This window comes from Ochotona curzoniae, unplaced genomic scaffold (genome assembly GCF_017591425.1).
Source record: "Ochotona curzoniae isolate NIBS_2020 unplaced genomic scaffold, NIBS_Ocur_1.0 contig_605, whole genome shotgun sequence".
Classification (NCBI taxonomy): Eukaryota; Metazoa; Chordata; class Mammalia; order Lagomorpha; family Ochotonidae; genus Ochotona; species Ochotona curzoniae.
In genome coordinates, this window is record NW_024466491.1 from 1,324,100 (window position 1) to 1,334,719 (window position 10,620).

The window sequence follows — 10,620 nt, forward strand, 5'->3', positions numbered from 1 at the left end:
ATTGCTATTTGATTTCAAAGATAGGAGAGAAAGAGAGAGAGAGAATATGCCCCCATCTGCGTGGTTCACCTTTAATTGCTCACAGCAGCCGGAGCTGGGCTGAGCCAAAGCTTCCAGCCCAGAATCCGGCCCAGATTACCTATATGGTGGTGGCCATTCAAGTCCTTGAGCCGTCACTGGTCACCTCTCAGAGTCGGCCACAGCAGGAGGCTGGAGTCGGAAGCAGAGCAGGAATGTGAATCCAGGAGGTCTGCTACGCCACAGCCTGCCCCTGTGCTGGAATTCTCAGAGCCTGCCCGGAGCAGCCTCAAGCTAAGCCAACAGGTGCAAGCACAGAGGGGCCCGGAGTGGATGCTCTCCGCGGGCTTGCCTTATTCTACGGCTGGTGGCCGTCTCCTCATTGTGGCTGGCGGTAGTGTTCTCTTTCGTCTTCCAGAGGCCTTTTGGTCTGTCTTCCTCTTCACAGACTAGAAAAGACCAGGGAGTGAGTGAGTGAGTGAGTGTGTGTGTGTGTGTGTGTGTATGTCCAGGTGGTAGGCTAAGGACCCAGGGCAAGAATCTGCACTTGCCACCGAGCAGGTTGGAGTAGGCAGCGCCACTCCTTAATGGGATCACTTCCTGGCAGCATACAGGTGGGACAAAACCATCCCATTGCGTCCCTGGTGTTTAGGTCATGGAGGCTGGGGGCTGGAATGTCTCGGGTGGAGGTGGTACCAGCTGGGCTTAGACTGGCGTCACAGTCAACTGGCTGAGGTGTCCACAGAGCGAGCGTCTAAATTTAGGGTTGGGATGGGATGGCATGCAGAGGGTGGAATATTATAGGCCTTGGAACAAAAGGGGAAGGGGCAAGGGGGCGGGCTGAGTTGAGGTTGTAAGGTTCCTGGAGCCCTGCCCTGCTTGGGAGGGCACAAAATGGGAGTGAGGAGACGGGTGGAGGTTAGGCAGGCAGCAGACAGCTTAGGGGCAGAATGCGGACTCACGAAGTGCGGCCAGGTGCGCAGCTCTTCGAAGAGGGCATCTCCTGGGCAGTCGGTGGAGACGAGCTGGCGATGGCCGAGCACCTTGTACTGGGGTCTTAGGAAGCCGGCGCGCAGCGCGCACCCCGGGAACTCATCGCGCACGCTGCGCATTGCCGCCTCCGTGGGCAGTGCTGCCGTATAGTTGCCCACGAAGGCCACGCCGAAGCCGAGGCTGTTGTGACGGTACGTGTGCGCACCCTGCCAGTGCCAGCCTCGGCCCTCGTACATGTAGCCGTCGGAGCCCACCACGAAGCTGCGAAAGGGAGGGAAAAGGAACTGGAGGCTGGGTGTCGTGTCGCTTTCTCTCTGGCCAGGAAACTGCAGACCCCCAAGTCCCGAGGCGGTGAGACTCCCGGCTGCTTGCGCACGGCTACCTCCCCAAGGATCCTGGCTCTCGCCCCCCAGCATGGACACTTCCCACTCCCAGTTCCAGCGTTGCCCCCGCCCCAGTCCTAAAGGCTCCGTCCTTTTCCCAGATCCTGGCTCCTGTCCTAACTTCTCTCCATCCCCGCCCCCAGAGCCCCACCGCACGGATTCTACTTAAAACATACAGGGCATCTCTTTCCTTTATAGTAATAAAAGCTTTTTTTTTTTTTTAAAGGGTTCCTATCATTCAATTATTTCTGATTCCGGATAAGGCTCCGATCCTAAGCTAGATCGTTTCCCAGCGGATTCTCCACATCTCCAACTCCTCCGCTATCAAGCTAGATCCCCTTTACGAGACTCCTCCCCTTAGATGTCTCCCCGGGAACCCCTGCTTTCCCGCCTCAGCCCTCCTCTCCCAGGCCGGGCCTCGCTCACCTGTAGCCTAGGTCATCCCAGCCACGCGTGTCCTGGTGGAAACGTTGCATGGAGCGCATGTTTTGGGCGCATTGCGTGAAGCTGGTGCAAGGTGGCGCCGGCTCGTAAGTGTGATGGACATACAAGAAACCAAGCGGCAGGTGCAGTGACTTGGGCTGGCCTCTGTAGGGCGCTGCGCCCCAGCGGCAGCGCGGGTGGATGGCTGGGCAACCTGTGGGAGTCCAGGGCGTCCAGGGCTGGGGTCAGGAAGTGTTTCCTGCCTGCTACTTCTGCTCCCTGGATCATCCCCCCCGGTCGGTCCCCCAATCTCCTCCCAGGTTTGGGACAAGTCTAACCTCATCTCACACTTGTGCACCACCCCCCCCCCCCCGCCCCTCCGGGGATACAGACGGACTAAATGTAACACCATGGCTTTGTTGCTCTGTCTACTGTGTCCGTCAAGAATTTCAGCTCTAATTTCAGGACTCCGGGGCTGTCTCTTCAGCAGACCCAGCCCTAAGTCCTGGTGGGGAAGGTGGGGGGTGAAAGAAGAATGTCCAGTCCCCCGAGGTAATCTCTGTCTGTGATCCCCACCTCCAATGCCCCATCAACCCCCCAGAATGGTGGCTGCTCCACTTCCGCACCTGGCAAAACAACAGAAGATGCCCCAAGTATCTGAGCCGGTACCGGTACCACCCACATGGGCGCCCCGGAGGAAGCCCCTCGCTCCTGGCTTCAGCCTGGTACAGCCTTGGCTGCTACCAGCGTCTGGGAGCGAACCAAGATGGATGGAAACTCTTTGTTTCTATATGCCTTTCCAATAAAACCAGTATTTTTTGTTTGTTTGTTTAAAAAGGAGGAACTTGAGGTCCCATCTTAAACCATTCCGCAAACCCAACAGGTAGAGCCGTGAGTCAGTGAGGTTCAGAGAAGTGAAACAATTTCCCCCTAAACAGGTACAGCAATAACTGGCTGACCTTGGCACTTGAAACTCTGTGTCGTTATGTCTGCGCAGAGGATGAGCCCACATCCTGGAGCATCCTCTTTCTCACAATAATAATTAAAAAATAAAATCAAGGACCCTTGCTGTGACGGAGCAAGCGAAGACGATAGACCAGCATCCCACAGGAATGCCAGTGTGAGTCCTGGCTGCACCAGTTCTGATCCAGCTCCCTGCTAATGCTCCTGGAAGAGTGCTTGGACCCCTGTTCCCTTGTGGGAGACCTGGACAAAGCTCCTGGATTCAGCCTGGTCCAGCCTTTGCCGTGGCAGCCATGTGGGTGTGAACTAGCAGGTGGAAGATGGAAGATCTGTCTCTCTCTCACACACACACATATTCTTAGTCCCTCCTTCCCTCTCCAAAATGCTACTTTTTCTTTTTCTAATTGGAAAGGCAAACTTATGGATAGAAGGAGAGATAAAGGTCTTCCATTCCTTGGTTCACTCCCCAAATGGCTACAATAGCCAGAGCTGAGCAGATCTGAAGCCAGGAGTCAAGAGCCTCTTCAGGGTCTCCCACGCACAGGTGCAGGGTCCCAAGGCTTTGGGCTGTCCTCCACTGCTTTCCCAGGCCACAGGCAGGGAGCTGGATGGGAAGTGGAGCTGCCGGGACACAAACTTTCACCCCTGTGGGATCCTGGTGCTTGCAAGGTGAGAATTTAACCACTGAGCTGGGAGCCATAACTCTACCTTTCAAATAAATTCATTCGAAGAATAAACAGGTCGGATGAACTATTCATCCTTCCACTGAAGGCATTTCTTTACCAAGACAGCTGTCCCAGCCTCCCAGACAGAGCCGCTGGGGTGTCCCTTTCTCTGGGTCCTGGGTCCCCTTGACCACAAGGAGCTGGGAGGAGGGGGTGTCTCAGGGCGCGTGCGCACGCGTGGGGGTTCCATCTCACCCAGGTATGCGTCAGTGAATTCCTTAGTTGCTCGGGCGGCCACCTGGGTCAGTTGATCCCAGCTCATGTTCCACAGTTGGGGGTGCGCTGGTTCCAGTCTCTGCAGCAGGATAAGGGCCCCCAAAACCTGCCGGTCCAGAGAAGGGGCCAGAGCCAGGGCGGCCATGTTCTGCCGTCGGAAGTTGCTGCGAAACTCCGGATCTCCGGCCACTCCGGTGGCTCCGTAGTACTGGCTCAGCAGGAGGCTGAGGGCTGGCCGGGGCTCAGGAATCCTCCTCAAGTGGTATCCAAGGAGGATTCCATCCAGGGCACCATTGAGGAAGGCCATGGTGAGGGCTGGTGCCGTCGGGTCCAGGAGCGTGAAGTTCTGTGGAGAGGAGAGCTGGTCCCAGCAGCCTTCAGTTCCCAGACCTGGATGGCTCAGAGTCCTGGGGTTCTGGAGGAAGGCCAGGCCCAGGTATCCAGCCAGGGTGGTCACCAGCAGGCTGTCCACAGTGCTGGGGGATTCAGCGTTGTCTCCGGAAGCAGCGGCTCCAGCTGAGACAGCTAAGGTCAAGTTCACGGTCCTGGGCTCCTGCACTCCTGCCTGTAGCCCCATCAGCAAGGGCTCCAGGGCCACGGTTGAACCGTCAGGAGCCAACACTACCCCGTATTCCTGTCCATCTTTTACGTCATGTCTGGTCACCTGCTTGATGAAGTTCAGAAACTTGGGGCTTAGTGGGTAGTGATCCCCTGGTGCTGTAGCCTGGAACGCGGGTGTCAGCAGCAGGTGATGACTGAGTGGATTGTGGCGGACTGTGTCCTGGGCTGCCCGCAGCCACGCGGAGGCAGCATGTCCAGCTTCGGTCTTCCTCACGTCCTGCTCCAAGTCCTTCAGGACCTGGATTACGGATTCCATTCGCAGGGACAAGGAGGCTGCAGGGAATGATGTGTGACCCAACCTTTTTTTTTTTTTAATTGTTTCAATTATTATTACTTCTTAAAATGCATTTACTCAGGTAGGTGCCAGCATCCCTAATGGACACAGGTTTTAACCCGGCTGCTCCAGTTCTGAAGCAGCTCCTTACTGGGAAAGCAGTCGAGGATGGCTCAAGGGCTTGGGCCCCTGTACCCACACGAGAGACCTGGAAGAAGCTCCTGGTTTTGGGCGAGCCCGGCTCTGGTTGTAATGGCTGTCTGGGGATTAAACCAGAGGAAGTAGGAGCCTCTCTCTCTCTCTCTCTCTCTCTCTCTCTCTCCTCCTCCTCCTTTTTCTATAACTGATGATAATGGCAGAGGGATCTTCAGACACGAGTAAGGACAGCCAGGTTTGGGTGATAGAATGGAAATGGTTGGTTTTAGAGGAAGAACCACTTTGAAGGACATGGTGGTGGGTTGGACAGAGCAGGGTGGGCTTGTGCCCTGTGGAGGCCGTGTCCGTGGCTGATTCTATGACGTAAAATGACCTGGGGCTAGCCAAGGAGCCGGTAAGTTGTGGAATCATCGCGGACGTTTGCTAAACATTTGCTGTGTGCTAGGTACTTCTCTGGGGAGCTTATATAACTTAATTTGTTTAACCTTCGTGGCCACCCCACAAGCGGGGTTCCCACTGGCCTCCTGTAAGACAAGCCGCCCGAGGTCCAGGGGGATCAACTACTCAGCTGGGAAAATGGCAGGAGGTTTTAGTTCCTCCTCCAGGAAGCCCTCCTAATTGCTTGCTCCCCAGGTTCCAATCCTGACCTGACTCCATGGGGCTGGGATACCCGTGTTCCCAGACTGGAGATGGCCCCCCTGGGACCTTTCACTCTTCTCCCTGCCTGCCTGCACAGTTCTGAGACCCTACCCCAAACCTGTACCCCGCGACCCACCTGAACCTGGCTCCTGCCACAGCAGCAGCCCAAGAAGGATCCAGAAGACACATGGGGCCATCGTCCTGGGGCTCCGGTTTCTAGCGCGATGCACTCTGTTGATCTCCACCGACAACCTCGGTGTCAGACACGGAGGGCTGAGCTGGGTGTTTCGGCCCTGTCAAAGTCCAATGGTTATTGGCATGGCTGTTCCTCATGTACCCGTGGGCGGGAGGCGGCAGTGGGGGTGGGGGGGAGGCAGGGGCCAAGGTTATGTGGACCCATTTCATTCTTTTCCTAGCTGAAGTCAGGGGCTGGCTCCAAGGGCCAGGCTCAATCTCAGGACACAAAGCCCAAGGGCCCCGGGTGGTTTACAATCCACTACACTGCCCGTTCTCCTGAGAGGTAGTCTGAGGCCAAGGTGGCAAGCTGGGACTGCTCTGCGGCAGCTCGGCAGCTGCTGCTGGCCACTCCGAGGGGGGGACTCCCCAGTTTTCCACCTGCTACCCTGTGTTGGAGGGAGGCGAGAGCTGTAGCTGTTCTTGCCTTCTGAGCCTTCAGGATTCCAGTAGTGGCCAAGGGCAGGAGGTACTGGGGACCCCGGGCTTTGCACTGGGGAGGCTGGCTGCTGAGCTCACCTGGTTGTCCCGGTCAGCAATTCCTTGTCGACCCTTCCATTGATGCAGTGGCTGAGGTCCACACACTGGGTCCGGCTCCCCTTTATGTCAAGCGCTGGGTGGAGTGGGTGGGACAAGGCGTTTGATTTGTTGCACATGTAAATCACGCTTCCCTATTGAGCCTTCCCAGCTGAAACCCCACCCAGGGAGTTCCCAGGGGAACCCACCAACTGGGCCAGACACTGCTCGGGCCTCTCCTTGTATAGGCCTGGGGGAAGCCCGGACTTAGCCAGATCTGTGAATTCCCTGGGGATCACCGCTGAGCGATGGGAGAAGATGTCCACTTGCTGGGGGGGACCCGACATCGGCTGGGCACCTAGCAGGGCCTCAGGATGCTGAGGGACCTTGTGCACGGGGGCTGCACCCTGGGGTGGTGGTGACGCGGAGGTGACATGCCAGCCTCTCAGACCAGCTTTCCGAGGTGTTGCGATGGCACTTGTCCTGGCAGAGCCGAGTGGATCAAGTGGGCTGTGTGCCTGCCGTGGTCGTTGTCCTAGAGCGTAGCTGAGAATTCTTGAACCTCAACATGAGTTATTCTATTGTGAGTTTTGTTTAAAGTACTAAGTTGTTTTTTTTTTTTTTTAACAGGATTTATTAAAAAAAAAAAAACTATTTGAAAGTTGTAATTCCTGAAAGAGGGAGAAAGAGAGAGATTTTTTCCATCTGCTGGTTTATTCTCCCAATGGCTGCAACAGCTGGAGCCGAGCCAATCTGAAGCCAGGAGCCAGGAGCTTCTTCCGGGTCTCCCACGTGCAGGTGCAGGGTCCCAAGGCTTTGGGCTGTCCTCCACTGCTTTCCCAGGCCACAGGCAGGGAGCTGGATGGGAAACGGGGCCGCCGGGATTAGAACTGGTGTCCATGTGGGATTCCAGCATGTGTAAGGCGAGGACTTTAGCTGCTAGACTAATGCGCCGGGCCCTGTTGTGTGTGTGTGTTTTTTTAAGAGCAGTTTTAGGTTCAGGGAAAAATTAGACAGAATATAGAGTTCCTGTACCTGGATGTCCTCAGTGAAGCCCGTTGGGGGGAATGGATGAATCCATATTGGTACAATACTATCACCCGGAGTCCATGGCCCGAATCTGGGTTTTCTCAGCATGTGTGTTGGGGACAGTGAGGAGGAAGAGGGGCAGTCCACGAAAAGCTTATGGAGGGCCCCAACGCTGTAGCCTAGCTGGTAGCCAGTCCTCTGGTTGCAACATCTGTATCCTATACAGGTGCAGGGTTGAGATCTGACTGCTCCACCTCCCATCCAGCTCCCTGCTTGTGGAAAGCAGTGAACGGTCCAAGTGCTTGGGTTGCTACATCCATGTGGGAGACCTGGATGGAGCTCCTAGCTCCTGGCTCCTGGCTCCTTCTCCTGATGCAGCCCTGGATGCTGCTGCTATCTGGGGGAGTGAACCAGCAAATAAAAGATCTCTGTGTGTGTGTGTGTCTCTGTAACTGTTTCAAAGAAATGATTTGTTTCAGAAGAAAGGGACAGCAGTAGCATCGTGGTGAATGAGGGCTGGGCTCCGTGGCTTCATGCACCTGCCAGCCTCTGGTGCGGCTGTGTTTGAGTACTGAAGTTTCTGGCAAGTGTTCTGCATGGTATCGCCTGGTTTTAATCCACATTTTTCCCTGATGACAAGCGATATAGATCACCAATGCGTGCCGAATCACCATGTGTATTTGTATACTTCTTGGTCTCTTTAGAGACTTATGTACCTATTGCAAGAGCTACAAAGAGAGACAGAACTTTCACATTTTCTATGGCTCATTCCTTCAATGGCTACGATGGCCAGGGCTGGGCCAGGCTAAAGCCAGGGGATAGGCAATCCATCTGGGTCTCCCGCATGGGTGCAGGGGCCCAAGCACTGTTGCCTTTCCATGGGGGCGTTAGCAGGAAGCCGGGTGGGAAGTAGAGCAACTGGGGACTCAAACTGAAGCTTGCCTTGTCACAAGGCCAGCCCCTCTTGGGTCATCTTGAAGTTAGTTCTCTTAGGATTGAGTTTGAATGAGTTTGAAGAGTTCTTGTATGGTTTGGTTATAGCCTTTATTAGAATCCGATGTATAAGCTACAATCCAGCTTGTAGCTTATAATTTTGAATATCATGTCTTCCCCCTCCCCCTTTTTAGAAGACTTATGTGACACACAAAGTGACATTCAGAAGGAGAGAGGCTGGAAAGAGAGCTTCTATCCACCGGCTCATTGTCAACTACATGCAATGGTCAGGGCTGGGTTAGGCGGAACCCACGAGCCAGGAACGTCATGCCAGTCTCGCACGTGTGTGGCAGGGATTCAGGCACTTGAGCCATGATCTGCTGCGTTCCCAGGAGCATTAGCAAGGAGCTGAAGCAGAAACTAGCGCTCGGATGGAGGATGTGGGGTGCCCATGGTGGCTTCACCTGCTGTACCCCAAGTTCTGTGCCCCCCGCCCAATGCAAAGTCTTAAAAGATACAGGTGCAGGTAAAACTCCGACAATAACCAAAGAATAGATTTTTTAAAACTCAAGGCAGGTTCAGCAATCGTGTTGGGTCCAGACACACTGGAACCAGAGGTTGAGGTCACACCAGGACTTCTGTTCCTGCCCATTTTTGTTTTGAAAGATTTTTTTTTTTTTTTTGAATTTGAGAGATAGATTTACAGAGAGACCAAGAGAGCGAGAGAGAGAGACAGATCTTCCCAAATGACCATGATGACCAGAGCTGGCTCAATCCAAAGCCAGGAACTTTTTTTTTTTTTCCAGGTCACCCACATGGGTACAGGGGTTCAAAGCCTTGGGCTATTGTCTGCTGCTTTCCCAGTCCATAACAGGGAGGTTGAGAGGAAGTAGAGCAGCTGGGATTGCTGGCACTGCAGGTAGAAGTTTGGCCTGTAAGCTACCACACTGGCCCCTGTTCCTCCAGCCTTTTTGACTTCGTTTGTTTAGCCCTAGTCCTAACCCTTTGTTCACCTGGCTTGGAAATTACCTTGACTCAGCCCTACGAGCCCTAGATTTGCCTCTCTGCCTCCCCCCTCAGCCTCACCCCACCTCCAACTGAGGCAGCAAGGAAGGGTACCCTTTCACTGGACCCGAGCGTAGATCAAGGTCAGAGGTTAGGTAACTTGCTCAGGGTTACGCTGTTAGAATGGACAGAGGGAGAGGCTTGCCAACACTTGGCTTCCAAATCACCTAACCCAAGTTTGGGTCAAGGTCAGCGTCCTAAGGCTCTTCCCAAAGCGGGGCTGGACGCAGACTGACCTCAGGGTGACTTCACACCCAGCATTCATGGGCCACCCCGAATTTGCCACAAGGCTCAGGGACAGAGTTGTAACCAACCCAGACGTGGGACTCAGCAGGTTTAAGCACCAGCATGTCAGCGTGTCAGCAGGTCCGTCCTCCCAGGAAGTCCCCCCTGTTATTCCCACTCTACTTCCCTTCCCGGCCCCCTGACCTGGGGTTCCACCTTCTGACCCAGGCCTTGCCTGTCAATTTCTCTGTCCTCAATTGTGACTCTTTGACAACAACATGCCCATGGCCTTGGCAGAGAACGAGAAGTGCCGCAGATGGGGTCAGATCCTTCTGGGGAGTGGTTGGGTGTTTGCTGGCGGGGCAATTGGGGAAGTCGGACTGGGGATGTGGGATCAGTTTGCGCTGGGCCTCCCAGGTCTCCACATACCAACACACTTGTCCTGAGCTGGCCCCGGGTACCAGGAAGAGAGGGTGCTGGGAATCCCATCACCCCAGCACCCTTCCTAGTTGCTGTTGGTCTCTTGAGAGTGGCCGCTAACGTCAGCATGGGGCCAGTGGCCAGGGCCTTGGCAGCATGGCTCAGACGAGGAGGCAGTGGGTGGTGGTGGAGGTGGTGGTGGCGGCGGGGGGAGGATGAACTTGGGAGTCCAAGGTCAGAGTTCACAAAATGCTCACATTGTGGTAGTGGTTACGAGCCCTGTTGATAAGAGAGAAAACTGCTGGGCCCCGTGTGTGATGGCTCAATGACGAAAGCTTCACCTTGCACGCACTGGGATCCTATATGGGCACTAGTTTGCATCCTGGCTGCTCCACTTCCCATCCAGCTCCCTGCTTGTGGCCTGGGAAAGCAGTGGAGGACGGTCCAAAGCCTCGGGACCCTGCACCTGCGTGTGGGAGACCCGGAAGAAGCCCCTGGCTCCTGGTTTCAGATGGGCTCAGCTCTGGTGGTTTCCGTCATTTGGGGAATGAACCAGCAAATGGAAGATCTTTGTGTTTCCTTTTCTCTGTGTATCTGATCTGCCTTTCCAGAAAGAAAGAAAGAAAGAAAGAAGAAAGAAAGAATGGAAACCACTGGGGTTGTCATTGTAACTTAGCGTGGGTGAAGCCATTGCCTGAGATACTGACAGTCCCATAGAGGTACATACCCTTGACCTGGCTGTTCCATTTCTGATGCAACTCCTTGCTAACACACCTAGGTCAAACAG

General features: G+C 54.9%; 1 protein-coding gene across 1 annotated transcript; it reads right to left on the bottom strand.

The window, feature by feature from the left end:
- Window positions 1-371: 371 nt before the first annotated feature.
- PGLYRP2 (peptidoglycan recognition protein 2) lies at window positions 372-5,608 on the bottom strand. Its single transcript, XM_040990180.1, has 5 exons — window positions 5,548-5,608; window positions 3,701-4,615; window positions 1,821-2,031; window positions 981-1,272; window positions 372-467 (listed from the first exon to the last, which is right to left on the bottom strand). Exons 1-5 carry the CDS (start codon window positions 5,606-5,608, stop codon window positions 372-374), a joined length of 1,575 nt encoding a protein of 524 aa, XP_040846114.1.
- Between the last annotated feature and the right edge of the window lie 5,012 nt (window positions 5,609-10,620).